General features: G+C 42.0%; 2 protein-coding genes across 2 annotated transcripts; one reads left to right on the forward strand and one right to left on the reverse strand.

Moving 5' to 3' along the window:
- Positions 1-258: 258 nt before the first annotated feature.
- LRRIQ4 (leucine rich repeats and IQ motif containing 4) lies at positions 259-5494 on the reverse strand. Its single transcript, XM_030455800.1, has 6 exons — positions 4388-5494; positions 3327-3500; positions 2872-3010; positions 1987-2183; positions 918-924; positions 259-380 (listed from the first exon to the last, which is right to left on the reverse strand). The coding sequence occupies exons 1-6, from the start codon at positions 5492-5494 to the stop codon at positions 259-261; spliced, it is 1746 nt and encodes a 581-aa protein (XP_030311660.1).
- A 1492-nt stretch (positions 5495-6986) lies between these two features.
- On the forward strand, positions 6987-16998 carry LRRC34 (leucine rich repeat containing 34). Its single transcript, XM_008501514.2, has 10 exons — positions 6987-7102; positions 8004-8128; positions 8289-8353; positions 9046-9129; positions 10620-10748; positions 12455-12550; positions 14107-14261; positions 14351-14506; positions 16386-16512; positions 16798-16998. Exons 1-10 carry the CDS (start codon positions 6987-6989, stop codon positions 16996-16998), a joined length of 1254 nt encoding a protein of 417 aa, XP_008499736.2.
- The last annotated feature ends 1441 nt before the right edge of the window (positions 16999-18439 follow it).

The raw sequence follows: 18439 nt of genomic DNA on the forward strand, positions 1-18439 counted from the left end.
CCACTTGCTGTTCATGGTCTTCTTTTCTTTATTGTTCTTTTTGAACAACAGTGTGATGATATTCCAGGACCCAGCATCATTGCAGAATGTTGCAGAAATTCTGCAGACTCTGCATTCAAACAAGGCTGTCAGACACCAAGTTAATCTCAGAGATGAGCTGTAACACTAAGGATCTGACAGTTTGCAGTCATTCCAAATTCTATAGCTACAGACTCTCAAAACATCTGTGAACAGTTTTGCAAAAGTGTTGAGATACTTTCAAAACAGTTTTTTACACTTCTGGAAGACAGGATGGTCATGCAGGTTCTTCTGGTGGAAGTTCATATCTTCTGACTGCCTGAAATCCTCCTCCAGATTTCCAAACAAGGTACTGATAATTTCTGAATGTAAAATTCATACAATAACATTCAGCGTTTGTATAACAAATACTGTTTTACTCCAGGTATGACTGTACCTCACTGACTGTAAAACAGATTTCTAAGAATAACATGTAAAAGACTTCAGAATTCAGAACAAAGAACATTCCGTTGCACCAGATTCTTACATATTAGCCTGTCTTCCAATTATTCAGCTGCTTTTATGCTTTGATACACATTCAGAACTAGGATCAGCCCAATTCAGCTGGAGTCAATGTTGGCAAACACAAGAACATATCTAAAGAAGTTATCTGTTTTCATTGTAACAGCTGCTGGATTCAAACACTTTAATTCTGCTTGTCTACTTCTTCCTTATCCCTGCTCACATTTGCCCTTCTTGTAAAGGAAAAGAGCTCTGTGCAATTTAGTGTCCAAATATCACTTTTTGGCTCCTTTTCCTTTTACAGGCTTATTTTTTCTTTTTTCCTTTCTTGTCCTGAGGTCCTTTTTTCTTCTTATTCTGCAGTTCCTTATTCTTGTTAATCAAGTTACGCCACATACTTTGGATCTGAAAAAGAAGAGCAATCTGGTTACCTAGAGGAAAAGAGTAAAAGCAAATGATTGTGTGGAACTGTATTACTTACTAGTGGATATTCTTGATGCAAAAATCCAGGCACATCATGGTCTCCAAAACCCCCTTTTACTCTATCTTAGACTACATTGTTTGCAGCTAAGATTAGACTGCCAGCCACCTGACTTTTAGCTTACTCTGGGTAATTTTTTCAAGAGGAATTTCTTACTAGGGGGGCCACTACCAGTGCACTCCTCCAGACCCTTTGGTCTGAGTAGTCAGTGACTGTATCTACACATCCTTAAGTATCACCTCTTTGTTCAAAAGAACAGTTTGGAAGCAACACATTAGTTCATGAATATATTAGAGACATTACTGAGAGAGAGGAATAATTTAGGTTTAGAAGAAACAAAGACTGAGGATTTGCCTTTCCTTCTTGCCTTCTTTTTTTTTTTTTTTTTTTTTTTTTTTTTTTTTTTTTTTTCTGAGCAAATTAATTCTGTAGCCCACTGGTGATACAGACTGATGTTCTTTTGGGGAAAATACCCCAAACAAAACCACACAATGCATGTGGGGTTTTCAGTGGTTTTGAACAATGGATCTTCAACTCTGCAGTCAAAAGACACTCAGAAAGAGTGGGAAATGCCATGTGCAGTTAGTTTCATCTATAAGCAATACCTTGACTTAAAGGATCTGCCTTGATTTTAGATACAGTAACCATTCCCCTTCCACAGGACAAGGAACTAAGGAAAGCCCCATTGCAAGTTGTAAAGCCTGTTCTGTGCCTGCTGCCTGTGACCCAGCAAGGCAGTGACAACCTTCTGCAGTGTTCCTCAGTGATGCCCAGTGCTCTATTTCCTGATGGTTCCCTGTATCCTACCTTAATGATCAGTGGTAGAAGTACAGCTCTGCCATAGCTGATGCAAGCGGTGGTTTAATACCACAACACAACATTTTTGATGTTGTACAGAGTGTCCTATAGGTTGTCCAGCAAAGTGTCTGTTACCAAAACCACAGCTTTGTGTGTAAATTTGTGGTGGCTTTCTTAGCACCCCTTACCTTTAGTAGCTTGGCCTTTTTGTGCCTTTTTTCCCTCAAGTATTGCCAGATGGCACTTATCCCCTGACAGCACACTTCAGTTGGAGGGTCAGTCATAGGGTTCTCATCCACAAGGAGCAGCTTCAGCTCCTGAAGACTGTCCAAATCCTTGGGCAGCTGGGTCAGGTGATTTCTCTGGACAAGAAGTGTTTGCAAACCTGAACACATGAAAGCAAACAGTTGCAGCACAAAGAGCAAATGATGTGGAGCATTCCTTCATGCTCTCCAAAACCACCACATGGATGGATCACAAAAAAATTCACTCTGCACATGTAGTGAGTGTGTGTAATGAACATCTCACCAGAGCCATTAACATTCAAAGTAGCTTCTCCCAAATTGAGAATGGTGGGACTTGGACTCTTGTAGCAAAGCATTTACTTCACTAGGTGAAGACCATTCACTTGGTAGCCAGGTGGCCAAATTCAGCTTCCAGAAGTCCTGCTAACTGGCACACCAACTGTGCCAGGGAACTTAGCCACACAGAGATGCAATGGAGAACTGGGGAAGCTCCCCCAGAAAACCAGTTCCTCATCACCCCCCTGGAGTCACTTCTGCTGACTCAGGGGGTCTTCTCCTATCAGAGAATCTGCTTTGAGGGGAGTTCTGGGAAACATCTTTTCTCTAGACCCTGAGGTTGAGGTAGGCCATGGGTGAGGACCTTCTGTCTCCATGGCTTGGGTACAGCTTTTCCCCTGCCCTCCCAGATCCTAAGTTTTATCCTTACAATTACAGAACCAGCCCTGAATGATGCACCACATCCCTGCCTTCCCTTTTCTCCCTCCTTCCTCTGAAATGCTTGCTGGTACTTGTGACCTTCAAGCCACAAACACTGAGCCTATTTTTCACCTTGTAGTTTGCATACAGAGTCTGGGAGCTTTTTAAGGAGATTGTTGTTACAGTCAAGTATTTTCAAGTTGGTCAATGAGCCAATGGTTACAGGCAGGTACTCCAGGCAATTATTGTCCACATGCAGTTCTTTCAGATTCTGAAAAATATGGATGGATAATTAGTAATAATTAAAAGATTTTTCCCTAGCTTGGGATATAATCAATGTACAGAGGACAACAGTAAATGCAGAAATAAGGTTTTTAAACTGAGATACCATTGGGCTGTCTACTGAACACATGAGTTTCAAACACTGAGTTTTGATGCTGTTCTTACTCTGATGGCCCTGGCCTGATGCTGCACCAGGTACCTAAAGAGATCAGGAGAACCTTCAGTCCTGCATTTGGGGGCAGCTGAAGCCCAGGGAGGTGCCAGGCCACAGCAGACCAAAACCTTTCCCCTTCTATTGCTCCCACCTGTAATTTGCAGATCTCTTCTGGCAGACCTGTGAATTTAATTCCGTTCTCTTGTCCCAGGTACAGTATCTCTAATGACTCCAGGAGAAAGATTTCCATTGGAAAGGCACTGAATTGGTTATCAGACAGGCTAATGCACTTCAGATTTGTCAGTTTTTTCACCTCCACAGGTACCTAGACACAGTCATTTAAAAGATACATTATGTCAATTAAACAGTGATTTTTGAGATTTTATTTTTAGGCAAAACTCTCCAAGGAAATGCTGTGGAGCTGCATTAGTATTGATGAATGAAGACAGAATATTCTGCTCATTATTAGAACATTATATCTTGCAGTAAGGGAGAAATTTTTGCAAAAAAATCCATGTTGTTTCTTCTGCTAAAAAGACTTCTTACGGGGTTACTTTTATTTTTTTAACAGAAACATTACTGTGCTTCTTCATTTCCTTTGTATGCTCAGTGCAGGGGAGAGTAATTTAAATGAATGAAATCTGAAACTAATTCTTGTGCATAAATTACTACTTCTGTAAATGTAACCTTCAAGAAGAAAATTGCACAAGTTAAAATCTCCTTGGAAGAGTGCTGCATTATCTAAAAGGAGGGGGTATTCTGAGCCCTAAAATTAGTATATCCATGAATACTGTTACTCTTATAATAGCAAAGCTTTAGAGGTTTTTATTTTTAGTTTTTTAAAATTTTTTAATGAACATAATTGTTCATTATCAAATGAACAGCAAATGTTAATGGTGTCAAAGGCATTAACAATATCACATCCATTTTTGAATTGCCATACTGACTCTATGCAAATGCAGCTCTTATTTTCCAGTGTAAATTAAAAAAAAGACACAAGAAGACTGAAGCAATCCTACCAGTGTTCATCTTTACAACTGAACACAAAGCTCAGTGTTCCCATGTTCTTGTTTTTCTCCCTGCCTGAATACTCAGATGTCAAAGATAATGAGTAGAGTAGGGTCAGGTGCATGTCAGGTGGAACATGGCTGCACAGTCTAGTAGTGAAGGGAGGTATTAATAAAATAAAAAATAAAACAGGGGAACAAATACCTTCTCTATCTGATTGCCATCCAGGGTCAGTACTTCCAGATTTTTCATGGTGCATATTGTTTTAGGAATCTTATCAAAGCAATTTTCACTCAGATCCAGTACCTTGACTCTGGTTAATCTCCTGAAGGACCTGGGCACCTTGTGCAGTCCGAGGTCCCTCAGATAAACATGAGAAAGGGCTGTCCAGCAGCAGATCTGTCTTGGGAACTTCTTCAGGTTGTTAGTGGACAGTCTGAATATTTTCATTTCAGTGAGATTCTTCAAATCTGAGGGAAGCTTGAACAGGAGATTGTGAGACAGATCCAGCACAGCCAGCTTCTGGCAGTGTTGCAGTGTAGGAGGAATGAAAGATAAGTCATTAAAAGCTAAAAATAGCTTAACTAAGTTTGTCAGAAACCCTACCTTGTCTGAGATGAAACTGATTAGGTTTTGTTCCAGATCTATTATTTCTAAACTAGCAATATGACAAAGCTCCTCGGGGAAACTTTCAAACTTATTTTTCTGGAGGTAAATTTCCTTGAGTTTTTTCATGTTCACTATTTCTTTAGGCAAACACTCAAGATTATTGTCAGAAAGGCCAAGCAGTTCAAGATGAATCAGGTTTTCACAGATCTGCACAGGGATTTCATGCAAGTTTATTTTATAGAGCCTGAGCTGACGAAGGGACTGTAACTTGCTGATAACTGGCAGTGAGCTACAAGAGAGGGGATTGTTACTTAAATCTAAGTTTAGAAGACTTTTCAGCTCCCCCAGTTCTTCACATATGTCCTGTATGTGATTCTGATCCAGGTAGAGGACCTTTATCTTCTTCAGGCACTTGATGCTTTCGGGGATGGTTACAATCTGGTTCTTTTCCAAGTGCAGCTCTTCCAGGTGTTCTGGACTCAAGGCCTCTGGTGAGATGGTTTGCAGTTGCTTGTTTGCTAAATCAATGAAAAATATCCTGTCTGTGAGGTGTGGAGGAGGAAGAGCTTTATCCTCTTGCACTTCATTCACTGGTATTTCTTCTACAGTCTCAAAGTGGTCATCCTCCAAATCAACAGAGTCAGCTGTGGGGCAGTGAGTCTCTTCTTCACTGACCTCCTGGCTCTGCTGAGGCTCAGCCATCTCTGCTCCTGATTTTTAACTTCAAAAGAAATGAAAAACTAAAAATCAACAGTACTCAAAGGCCTTCCTATGCTAAACAAATATGGGAAAAATTCAGCATTTAGGGAGAGGCTGTGGTTTCAGTTGTACCCCTGCAAAAAGCTGCTTCTGTGCACTGGAATCAAATCCTTCAGTACTTAAAGCAGGACTGTTATCTTTCAAACCCATTACATCCTGAAGTGCCCCAGCAGCCAAATTTGAAGGTGACCTTGTGAAGCCAGGGGAGCTGAGCCATGCAGCCTCCTCAAGTCTTGAAGGGCTGTGTTTACAAACATTGAATTCTGTCCTCAGCTGTGCTGACTGTAAAACTGGGAGAGTAAAAAGGTGGCACCTTCTGCTGTAACACTCAGTGTTTTCTGAGCCAGGGAGATGCCAGTGAATCTGATCTGTGATAACTCCTGACGTTGCTCTGGTGCTGCTGGCAAAAAAAAAACAAAGGGTGGGAAGGGGTCTCTGCTGTCTGGATGGAAGAATCATTTCAGCTGGCATTTAAGGAACAGTAGTAGAGAAAGAGGAGGTGGAGAGGCAGCTGTCAGTCACCTCCCACCCTGCACCCTTTTCTCTGGTGCTGTAGCCACAGTGGGAAGATGTCACATTTCCAGAGATGTGCAGTTTCCAGCTGTCACCAGGGCAAGGAAGGAGAACTGAGCAACCACCAAGGGGAAAGACCCATGCTGGGCTTCTCAGTCTAATTCAGGTGTTGCACCAGAGCATTTTCTGTTGGCTCTGAGTTCAGTACTGGGGATCAAGCCCTCCACAGCCTGAGCCAGGAGATCCCAGGCCTCCATGTGTAAGGCCAGCAGTGAAGCTGGTAGAAGGATTTATTTGGTGGAAAGGAGCTTTGAAGTAACTGGTAATCCATGTAAACATAGAATTTTTTCCGAAGGCTCCTTGGAGACCAAGAGCAGACCACTAAGGAAATACTCAGAGCTGAGCTACTGACACTCACTTCCCCGTGGATGATGGGCACCATGGCCACAGCCAGGGCCCTCCTGGGACCTCCTGCCAGGGCCCTTTGACTTCTCCAACTAGGTGGAGGGCCTAGGACACCCCCCTTGGAAACCAGCTCTGTTACCAAACATCACTCACCTTGGAGCAGCTTGGCCGGGCCACTGGTCACTGTGGGTTGAGGCTGGGAGAGGACACAGGCTCAGGTAGGTTTGTGGAGGCTGGGAGACACCTGCTTTATGGGGAAAAAAATCCTGCCTGTGTGAATATTAGTTCCCTGTTAGCTCAGACCCTACTTACAGCTAGTCAGAACCACATCCAGCAGCTTTTCCTGCCTGTATCTCTGTATTATCCCTGTGTTGCATACCAAGAGTGTAACCCTTTTCAGACCAAGCCCATATTTATTGTTGTGCAGAGCCCAGCAGGACAGCTGCTTGGGTCCATGGTGATGTTGCTAGGCTGCCATAATGGTGCAGTAACACTCTGTTTTCTTTTCCAGTAGGTCATGCCATTTCATACAGATCTTCACCAGCACTACGTGCAGGCTTGCCAAAACTTGGGACAACCTGAAAACCCTTCAATTGCTCATGTGCTTCAGGAAGCTGATACAAATGATAAAATGTAAGGGAATAAACCCAGTGTGTTTCAGATGCTTCTGATAGCTTTAAACAAGAGAGCAGGACAAGGAATTAAACAATGAGAAAACTAGTGCAGTTTTAGGCTTAAACATAAAACATCTTTAGCATTTACTGCTGAAGTTGTGGTTTGACTCATCTTTACATCATCTTGGCAAAAGTTTGTAGCTATATATCCCTCCTGAGCAGCTTTACAAGCAATGAAATTTATTTAAAAAAAGTGAAAAAGGTACAGGATGGTGCCTTTATGTCCCTTAAAGAAGCCAAACCCAGTGTCCAGTCACCCTAACTCCCTTTCTCTTGTCTCACTTCTGTTTAAAAAGCCTCAGCTGTATTCACTTAGCTTCCAGCTGGTAATGCTTCCCTGATCTGTCTCTGATTCTTGCCAAGGTATTAACCACCCAAATTCTCTCTCATTATGTGGTTAGGTAGGGCTTCCTCTCATGGCTGCTTCTGGGGTCAAAGTTAATTGTCCTTTGGAGAGAAAACCTGAGAAAATACAGTGGAGTGAACTGGTTTGTGTTAGGTTTTGACCCTGAGGGCAGGGTAGAGTAAATAAAGGAAGGGAGAAAGGAGATGATGAGGTAACCACCAGGGTAGTTTTTATTTCCATCTGCCTTCCCTTCATCATGCTTCCTCCTGCTTTCTCTGCACATGTGCTGAGCAGGGTCTTGCAGCTCTGCAGTGTCTTCAGAATATCAGAAAGGGCAGTGCTGGGGTACAGCCTGAACCACATTGTCTGTCCTGGTGCTACCAAAGGGGCAGCAGTTAACAACATGCAAACACATCAGCCAGGGCCACCCTGGGTAAACTTCTTATCTGCAGAGAGAATTTATTTGTCAGTACCATTTTACTTCTCCCCATGTGCTCACACTTTTATGTTACAGCAGCTGGACAGAAGGGATGACACTAAAAATAGCTGGAAAGAATCATCTTGTGCCTGTGCAGAAAGTTACAGATGATGATCTTCAAGTTCTTACCTCTGTCTTATGCAATACTCTCTTAGTCACAGGTAAGCTTTTTCCATGTGTGTTTGACATTGTGGTGCTTATACAACACAAGCAGTCTTGATTCTTGATTTCATCATTAATTGATCTTTATTCCTTCTTGTTCAGAGATCAGTTAATTGTAGATGTTCATCTGTCACATTCTTTGTTCCTCATCTTTTTCAGGTTTGGATCTTAGGTATAATGCATTGACTGATGCTGGAGCAAAGCACATAGCAACAATCCTCCAGGTGCCAAAATAATCTTTATCATCCAGAATTTGTAATTTATTTGGCTGGAATAATATTTCTCTCTCATACATTGGAGACAAGAATTCATCATTTTTGCAAAATTCCATTAATTTTGACTTTCATATCCAAATCTGTCCCACTAGACACTCGGATTTTATTCTCTGGGAAGTTTTTGAATTTCTGGTGTAAAAGTGCCTGAGATTTGGCTAGGGGGTTGTGAAGAAAGAATGGTGGAGTCAAGTGGAGGGCTTTGAGGCTTAGAGTTCAGTTCAACAAGGGAGGTAATGGCAGTACCAGTTGTGCCAGAGCCTTTCTTTCATCTGCTTTCTCAAAGGTTTAGACCTTTTTGTAGGTCTAAACATTGGAAACTTTAATGCTGTCACTGTAAGCACCAGAATACAGGCAGAAAATGGTGAGCTGCCACTGTTTGGTCATGCTGAACACCTCAGTTCCTTGGTGGTTTCTGTAAACCCCATGAGGACCTACACCCTACATGTTTTTCTGCCTTTCCCTCATCATTTAACGTACTTTGGAATTCTTTAACTACTTCTCAGGGGCTGCCTGAAATGCACTGAAGGACAGAGGCTTTAAGTGTTAGTATCATGCATCTCCCTTTCTTTTTTTTTTTTTTTTGAAACATGGGCACACTCTGAAACAGAGCCTCACTGATTTTTGCTTTCTTTGTTCCCAAGGAAAACTACACTCTGAAACACCTTAACCTGATGTTGAATGATATTGGCACAAGTGGAGCAGAGCTGATAGCCAGAGCACTCCATGTGAGTATTTGTCTGGGAGATTTAGACAATGGCATCTAGTCTGATATTTTTGCTTTTGATGAACAGTACGAGCTGTCCTGCCAACATCAGTGCTGGCTGAAAGGCCTCTCTGTCTTCAGGCCATTCAGCATTTTGCTGTATCACAGGGATTGCTTGTTTTCCCAAGGCAGCCTTCAGAAAGCAGATTTCACACAAGACAAACTTGCACTGTGCTGCTGTTACTACTTAATTATCACAACTTATTGCAGCTGGATTTTTCTGTGTGAAAGTGCTAAGCTATAGGGTATGTCATGCCATTGCTTCTTTTTTCTTTTGATGTCAATATTTGTCTTGAGTCCAGATATCTGAGACATGTTTTCAAAACTTTGCCTTACTGCAGCAGCATAAAACCCAGTTTGTTATTTTTCATGTGGTTTCCCAAGGAAACGAGGCTTGTGTGTAAGATTTGGTGTGTCTGGGAAAGGAGACTCGTGTGAGCTCTTTCTTCCTCCTTCATAGTCTTTGAACTCTGAACTGATTTCAGCTCAAATCCACAAGCCTCCAAACTCTCAGGTCATGAAGCAGGTTGTACAACACTGGCTTTGCAAGCAAGAGTTTGTGCAGAGCTATCTGTGCATCCCCCTGGCAGGGTTTGCTGAGCAGGTGGGTGGCAGGACCCAGGCAGCCCAGCAGCACCTTGGCTGTGTGGGCTCCTGCTGCTGGGCCAGCCAAGGGGGGGACCTGGAGTGATTTTGAAGGATGGAGGGAGAGGGAAGGTGCTGTAGTGAGGTACTGCAGCAGGAGGAGGAGTACTGGGGAGATGTGGATGACATAAAAGCTGTATGGAACCAGGCTTCATCAGTTTTGCTACTCACAGAACTGTTTGCTGTGTAATAACTTAATCTCTGGTGATGATTAAGGTGGTACTGAGGAATTAAAACCCAGAAGTACTCTGCATTGAATTTAGGACTTTCCTATCTATTGAAATTCTGTGGAGGGTGTGGAGAAAGATGCTGCCTCTTCTAAACCTCTGATCAGAGCTTCATCTTGCCAGTGAAGTCTCTAGTCCAGCAGACTCACCAGTGGTTTAACTGAAGAGTCCTGCTGAAGCCCAGCAGCTTCACTGAGTTTTGGTCATGTGATTTAAAAGACTATGAACACTAAAGCAAATTAAATTATTGTTTAAAACATGCCTACTAGATTTGAATCAGTTTTGATATGATTTACATTTCAGCTGTCAATTTAGGCAGAAATATCTACCTGGATTATTTCCATGAGTGTGAAATTTGTGAATTTAGGAGAAACAAAAATTTTCAAATACTTGAATTTTGCTTTCAGACTCTGATTCCACTGAGGGGAGGCTGAGCCAACTGCTTAGTCAGTGTTATCACTTAGAATTCTTCTGGAGGGATGTTTTGTCTTTGTGTGATAACCAGCACAGTGTTGTTTTTTCAGGCCATTTAAAAGGAATTGATTTTTAAAAGAATTATTTTTATTATTATGATGTCTAGAGCAACAAAACTCTTGTGTATTTGAGAATGACTGGAAACAAAATAGGAAACAAAGGTGGAATGTTCTTTGCTTCAATGCTGCAAATTAATTCAACCTTAGAGAAGCTGGATCTTGGAGACTGTGATGTGGTGAGTAACACACTAAAATAGTCAGTGAGGACATTAGTCTTTCAGGGATATTACAAAGGTTCTTCAGTGCTTAATTAGGGGAAAATGCCATCTGTTGTCTTTGATTATACTTTTTGTGATAGCTGGAGGTAACACCATGTATAATATTGCAATTTGTACATGGAAAGGCTCGTTGCACAAAACACCTGTGCAGTCATAGCAGATGACACATCAGAGCCCCTGTGTCCCTGGGATTGCAGGTATTTGGCATTCACATTTTCCAAGGTTAATTTCTGCTGTTCATTTCTATGATGTTGTCTAAGTCCTCTGTGATTTGTGTTTAATAGAGGACTCCCTATTCCCTGGAGGGTCTTCTGCCTCTACAGTGTGCAGTGCTACAATGCCTGAAAGTCACCCAGTCTTGTAGCTCTGTTGTTCCCATCAGAACTTGATCCATAAGAGCACAGGAGTGCTGAACTGGGTAGAAAGACACCCAAATTGGCTTCAGATAACTTGACACCTAGAGCTGGCTGCTGAGACTTCTCACGTGGTGTACAGGGAGAGTCAAGAGGGTAGAAAGGGGCTGATGCACTGGGCAGGGTGCTTCCCACTCTAGCCAGGAAAAGCCTGTTGGTTGCCTTTAATAACCTGTGGGGTACAGCTGGAGGTAAGAGTGGGAGCTGTGACCCTCCTCTTGGGGCAAGGTCCCTGGGGGGTCATGTCAGAGGGGCTGGAAGGTGACATGGATTCTTTTCCCTGCCTGGCAGAATTTGGTTCTGTATCTTGCCCTCCAGGAGAATGCTCTAAGCAAGCTAGAAGTGAAATAAAGATGGGCCACTCTCAGCCTTCCTGTTAAGGCTGCTCATCTTTTCAGGAGATACTGAGGTTACCTGTTGGGCAGGAGGAGTGAGTCTGACTGTAACCTGGCAATTATGAGTGTCACCTGGGGGCAGGGAGAGAGCTGAGGTCAGATGAAAATTTTGTTAAATTTGTTTCCTGCAATTACAGAATTTGCTTCTAAACTAGAAGGAGGAATATTTCCCAGGAACTCTGAAAGGGTTTAGGAAAACATAAAGAAAGTGTAGCCAGTGTAGGATTTAACTGAAAGCTTAATATGTTTATGCTTGGTAGGGAGTTGATAGAAGACTGATTTAAAATGAAATAGCTTTGGGTGTAAGTTTACTCTAACTGGAAAATAATGTAAGTATAAATTAGTGAGCAAATGAGTAGGAAATACAAAAACTGAACTGGCTTGTAGTCTAGACTCTCACTACTCTGTACCACATTAATTCATATTTAATGTGAATTTACCTAGTGGATAAATGTTACTTAGGGCTTTTACCAAATACCTTAGGGAATACACATGCTGATTTTGATTCATAAATCAGGAACACCAAAATACAAGCCCAATTAAATGGACAAGTCTCTTTGAGGTGCATTATTCTTGCTTTTTATTTTATGAGTTGCCAGATTTCCTGGTCGTTTGTACTCCTTAGTCTGATTCCACTCTATTATTCCATAGGGAGAAAATACATACTGTAAGCACTTCCTACTGCACTTGTATCTCTCTAAAGCACATCAAGGCAGAAATAATAGTATTTCCAGTCTGAGCCCATGTGATATTATTGATCTTTTGATGATCAGTCAGAGTAATAAAGTTACAGTCATTTGGTAGCTTGATCTATACCCTGGACAGGTTTCTCTTAAGAGTTTGTTTTCTTTTCCAGGGTACCCAGTGTCTAATAGCAACAGCCATTGCCCTGAATCACAACAAATCAGTCAAAGCAATAAACCTAAATCGTCCTCTGCTGTACAGTCAGGAGGTATGTGAGCAGAGTGTCAGCCTGGGCAGAGGGAGAAGCAGAAGTCAAGTCAGTACTGATGTATTTATGGGTACTGACCTACATGGCTCTCTGGTTTTCCTTCCAAAGTGAATTAAATCATTGCAGAAATATTCTTTTCCTCATTATGGGCAGTCACAGTCTGCCCTTTTTTAATTAGAAGGTTGATTTTTTTTACAAATTTCTTTCTTGGTGCATATGTATTTGTTAGGTAATGGACTAGAGGAGAGGGCTTGGTATTGGAAAACCAAGTATTCCTTCTGGTGTTACAACATGGAGAGTTTCTTGCATTGTTCAGCAACCTGAGGGAGAAAGGCTGCTTAGCAGGAAGTGAGGGGAAGAATAAAAGGCTGCTCTTTATCTCAGCAGTGTGATCCAGGGGCAAGTGCCAGTGCCCCAGCCTGGGGAAGAAAGGCTCAGTTCAACTCTGCCACCTCCACTGGGCTCTCTGGGTTTGTTGTCTCAGGCTGTGAACCTGAAGCTTGAATTTAACAAGTGAATGAACCTCATCAATGTAAAACTGTAAAGAAATCAATGTAAAAAAAAAAAAGTGATGCAGTTGTTATTCCCAAAGACACAAACCCTCTGGAGCAATGGAACACTGATCAGAGAATCTGCAAGGCAGGGGTGGCACCCCAGGGCCCTGGGTGGGCACAGAGCTGCAGGACCTTGGCTTGCAGGTGTGCAAGGCTGGTGCTGGGGTCTGGGCTGCAGGGTGGCTGGGGTGGTGGCTGCAGCAGACTGGCAGCAGTTGTTGGATGTCTGTGGTAGGTGCAGTATTTTCCTGGTGGCAACATAACAACATTAAATTGTCCTGAAGGCCAGATCTTCTGAACTTCCCTAGAGTGAATTTAACAGTTAAAAGAGATTTTGGTTGTTTCTTTTCTACTAAGACAGGGCTTGATCTGCCTAGGTCCAGTTTTAGAAGTCAATTTAAACTATTGCTGTTGAAAATAGCAACCAGGGGCCTGATCTGTAGCTGTGGGAGACTTTTATTTGCCATTGTTTCCACCTTCTCTCATCTTCTGAAGCCCCTGACTTACTGCCTTATTTTTGACTCAGAGTTTTCAGTTATTTTCTTAACTAAATGTGACAACTTCAAAACAAACTTACTTGGTGTTTCAGTGGCAGGACATATTTTTTCCCATAGCAAACCTGTTTATTTTAATGAGATAATAGTTCAACAACATGGCAAAATACTTTTAATGTTAGTGAAGACAACTCAAATATTCAGGTTTTTAAGGGCAATGAGTGGGAGGAATACTGATGAGACCTAATGATTCAAACATTGATGATTCTGATATTTGTAGGGATGTAAACTGTAATGTAAATCTGTAAAGATCTTTCAGGTGTTTTTTGTTTTTTCTGTTTTCAGTGTTATCATAATAGATTGGTTCCTCTCTGTTTTTAATACAATATACAAAATAGGACAAAATGATGACCAAATCTTGCTCTTAGTTGTGCATCTCCCTTTTACAAAAGCAAAACCATATCTGATACTAAAGTACAGCTTGATAAAACTGAGTGTATGTTTTTAGGAAGAGACCACAGTTCATCTAGCTCTGATGTTGAAAAATAAGTCTCCTCTTGTGGAACTACATCTGTGCAAGCATGAAATGAAAAACTTTGGTGTGGAGAGACTGTGTGAGGCATTGTATGAAAACTCCAGCCTGAGATACCTCGACCTTGGCTGGTAAGAGTTATTCCACTCTTATTTTCTCAGCACAGTGGACACTTATTTCCTCAGCACCCTTTTTAAAAGCACGTGTGGATCTCTTGCAGCAATAAAATAACCCGTGATGGTGCAAAATTTTTGGGAGAGCTACTAAAACGGAACCAAACCTTGGCAATCCTGGATCTCCAGGCAAACAGAATAGAAGATGATGGAGCCATCTACCTGAGTGAAGCTTTGGCTTCCACCAACAGGACTCTGCAGGCGTTAGTATTGGTGTAACTTCCCCAGGGGCTGCAGGTGTCATGGCTCAGAGTACAAGAAGCTCCCATTTTTCAGTGGCTGAACTGACAAAGTTGTCCCCTTTGATGTTACTAATCAAAAGAGAAAAGTCAGGAAGTTCCAAACTTTTATGTCCATTTTACTTTCTCAGGAATGAAAAAAAAAGTAAATGATGGATTGAGTGGGATTCCTTTGCCTAAGCATAGGGTTCTCCCACCACTGGAGATGTCCCAGGACCTGTGAGACATCCAAGGGTGCTAGGAAGTGGCCACAGGTCCTTTCAAGAGCCCCAGGCAGGCCAGGAGGAGGCCAAACTCAGTGTTTGGGTGACTGAATTAAGTCCCCTGTAGCTTCATGTGAGCTAAAGGAGTGGAACACTGGGCCAAGACACACTCTTCAGTTCCATGTGCTAATAATGCCTCCTGTTCACCTTCCCACAGGCCTACTCAGAACTTATTTTATCCCCTTTTCCTTTTCCTATCCTTTCCTATACCTTTTCCCTTTTTCCTTGCCCTTTTTCCTTGCCCTTTTTCCTTGCCCTTTTTCCTTGCCCTTTTTCCCTCTCCCCTTTCCTCTCCCTTTCCTCTCCCCTTTCCTCTCCCCTTTCCTCTCCCCTTTCCTCTCCCCTTTCCTCTCCCCTTTCCTCTCCCCTTTCCTCTCCCTTTCCTCTCCCCTTTCCTCTCCCCTTTCCTCTCCCCTTTCCTCTCTCCTTTCCTCTCTCCTTTCCTCTCCCCTTTCCTCTCCCCTTTCCTCTCCCCTTTCCTCTCCCCTTTCCTCTCCCCTTTCCTCTCCCCTTTCCTCTCCCTTTCCTCTCCCCTTTCCTCTCCCCTTTCCTCTCCCCTTTCCTCTCCCCTTTCCTTTCCATCCTTTTCTATCCTTCTCTTTCCTTATCCATTGCTGTGGGACCTGACATATCTTTGCTCTTCTATTTCAGGGTTTTCTGGGGCTGATACTTAGGTCAGTTTTATAGTGCTTCATCTTACATGTCATTCACAGCTTTTCCAGCCATTCTGAGGAGGGGGAAGGCAATTAGATTTTATTCTTTTTGCACCCTTAAAGCAGGGGTCCCTGTGCCACAAAAAACAAACCAGGAGCTTTACATCTCCAGAATTTTAAGGTAATCAGGTGCCACACAGGGATGAGGCACTATATTTGTTGATTCTGAACTTCAACACTTAAGCAAATCCTCTGTTTAAGTTAGCTTCAGGTGAACCCAAAAGAGCTGTAATCTCTCTGTCAGGGTGTATTTTGTAGCCTGCATTAAACCCTGCAGCAGCAGGATGTAAAAGCTGATCAAAGGTGTTACCTGAAGCCATTAGTTTTAAGTAGCAGACTGAGGCTGCTAGGTGCCTCTGAAAGCCTTCCAGGTTCACTAATATAAAAATAACTGCCAGTCCACAAAGATCAAAGCTTAGCCTGGATAAATGCCAAAGCTTGGGCTTCAAAGCAGACTGGAGATGAGTACCTGGTCACCACACAGTAAGTCACTGACTCTGAACAATTAAATAGACAACAACCTGGCTGCAAGAGTCATGGTAATGCCACGAGGAAAAGCCTGGAGTCCAAGCTGCCTTTTAGACACCTCAAAAAGGTTTTAAAGCAGGACTGGACTTGACACAAACAAATAGAATATTTTAATAAAAAATTATAAAATAGAATAAAATAGAAAAATAGAATAAAAATGGAATAAAATATGGAATATAGAATAAAAATAAAATAGATAAAATAGAAATTTTTAATATACATATAAGATAGGATATATAATGATAAAATACAAGAATAAAGTCAAACTCAGTTTTAACCAGAAGATGGGAATTTCATGATTTGGCAGACATTTGCATAACTATTTTCTCTTTTTCTTAGGTTGTCTGTGGTAAGCAACAATATAACTGGCAAAGGACTTGTAGCTCTTTCAGGTGCAATGAAAATAAACATGGCACTTTCCTATATTTACATCTGGGGGAACAAATTTGATGAACCCACCTGCACGGTAAGTGTTTGGTTCTGAACTCTAGGGAGAGTGTTGGGTTTTGTTTGTTTTTCTAATTTGGCTTTACCATGACTGAGAACACTACAGGAACTCGTGAACAAGACACCCAATTTACTCTGTTGGGTTTATTTAATGGTTATGACATAGTAGTGCTGTAATGACACTGACTGGACATCAGCACAACAAAATGAGCAAGTACTTGCCTATTGTGTATTGCTTCCTAGAGCCTTCAGTGCAGTCAGAGTGGATTATTATACATCAGATTCTTGTTCTTACCCATTTTAGGCATTTTCAGAGTTAATCCACTCAGGTCGCTTGAGCTCTGACTGTACAGATGTGGAACCATATGAAGTGGATGGGCATTTTCACCTTGCAGAGCTCTCCCATGGCCTTCAGAAGCACTACTACTGGACGCCAAGCATGGGAGGTGATAACAAAGGTGCTAATGCCAGTCTGGCAATTGTAGCAGTTTCAGAATACATGTGAGTCAGGTAGGAGCTTGATGGGTTCCCTATGCTTGAAGTTTTCCTGTCTTGTTTCTAGCAAAATAGATTATATCAGTGTCAAACTTGCTGCATGTTGTTTCTTCAGGGTCTTTAGTCCAGAAGGAATTTAAAAGTATTTGAAGTGGCATTAGAGATAAAATACCAAACCAGTGACCTTAAAATTTGTTGCTAAAAATGCCTAAGCTATTAAAAACCTATGTATATGAAAATGCATTAATTTTGCTGCAGTCATTCCTGTTGCACACCATCTCCTTTGCCCTACCAGGACTAGCTGTACTTCCAGGGTGCCCAGGGGGTGGATGAATTTGGCATAATTACATTTTCACCACAGCACAGTGCACTGTGAGTGACACAAGGTATTCTTAGCAGTAACAGAGAGCAGAGCAGTCACTGACCAGAGGCATGTGAAGAGTTCACACTGCTGCAGTGCAGATGAACGAACTGAACTCCTAGAAGCTGAATACTGCAATCTATCTAGCAGACCTTCTCAGATCAGGATTTTTATCAAATGCTTCTTGTTTAAAAAGGATGCAGAGGCTGGTTCAGAGCAGCAGCAGAGCCTTAGATGGAGTATCATGACCACAGGCTCCTCTTCCATGTGGCAGCTGCAGAGAAGGAGCTGGCATTGCCCTGCCTGTGGTCTCTGCACTCAGGTTTCCAGGGAGCAGGGAGAGCCCACGGGTGATGTTACTGTGTCTCTGCAGGCAGGAACACAGCCAGGCAGATCAAAATGACAAAAAGTTCCACTCAGGGCTGCTGCTGGGCAGCAGCTTTACTTGACATCAGATGTGCTGTAGGACAAGGTTCCTCTAGAAGTTTAGCAAGGTTTGGGTAAGTCCATATGTTGCTACCATGCTCTATTCACTCTTTCTTCTTAGCAAAGGCATGCTTTTGATCTTTATCCTAGAGGGATTGTTGTTTTTTTTTTTTTTAACTTAAGTTAAATGAACCTAAGTGTTAGGCCTCTATAATGCTGGAACTTTAAAGCCAGTGAACCTAGTTTACTGGTATATAAATGGTATTTTGATTAACTTGCAGTATGTACTTGTTTCTTGTTCTACAAATGAAAACCACCTAACTTGGTTTCATTGTTTCTTCCTGTCTCTTGAAAACTGTTTAAAAAGACTTACACCATAGCCATATGGCAATTCCTACCCATGAACAAGTCAATATACACATATAATGGTAGTTAAAAACTGTTTAATACTCTGGATCCATACTTCTTAGAACTTTTGGAATCACTAAGCTTTCTCTAATGCAATCTTGCACATCAAAATGTGCCTGTTAAAAATTAGTATGGAATAAGTAACAGAGTAATCATTGAATATATGTGCACACAGGCAAAAACCAAAGGAAATCAAAGTATGAGGGGAAAAGAAAGTACTTTCAACTCTAATACCTAAGAAGCAGTGATGAAGCTG

This window comes from Calypte anna, chromosome 9 (genome assembly GCF_003957555.1).
Source record: "Calypte anna isolate BGI_N300 chromosome 9, bCalAnn1_v1.p, whole genome shotgun sequence".
Lineage (NCBI taxonomy): Eukaryota > Metazoa > Chordata > Aves > Apodiformes > Trochilidae > Calypte > Calypte anna.

Excerpts from the sequence above, each read along its gene's own strand:
- LRRIQ4 (XM_030455800.1), bottom strand. The coding sequence starts at position 5,494 with ATGGCTGAGCCTCAGCAGAGCCAGGAGGTCAGTGAAGAAGAGACTCAC. Across the intron at positions 3,501-4,387 it reads ATGGCAATCAGATAGAGAAG|GTACCTGTGGAGGTGAAAAA; the intron begins GTATTTGTTCCC and ends GACTGTGTCTAG. Across the intron at positions 3,011-3,326 it reads AAGAGATCTGCAAATTACAG|AATCTGAAAGAACTGCATGT; the intron begins GTGGGAGCAATA and ends CATATTTTTCAG.
- LRRC34 (XM_008501514.2), top strand. The coding sequence starts at position 6,987 with ATGCCATTTCATACAGATCTTCACCAGCACTACGTGCAGGCTTGCCAA. Across the intron at positions 10,749-12,454 it reads ATCTTGGAGACTGTGATGTG|GGTACCCAGTGTCTAATAGC; the intron begins GTGAGTAACACA and ends TTTCTTTTCCAG. Across the intron at positions 14,262-14,350 it reads AGATACCTCGACCTTGGCTG|CAATAAAATAACCCGTGATG; the intron begins GTAAGAGTTATT and ends GATCTCTTGCAG.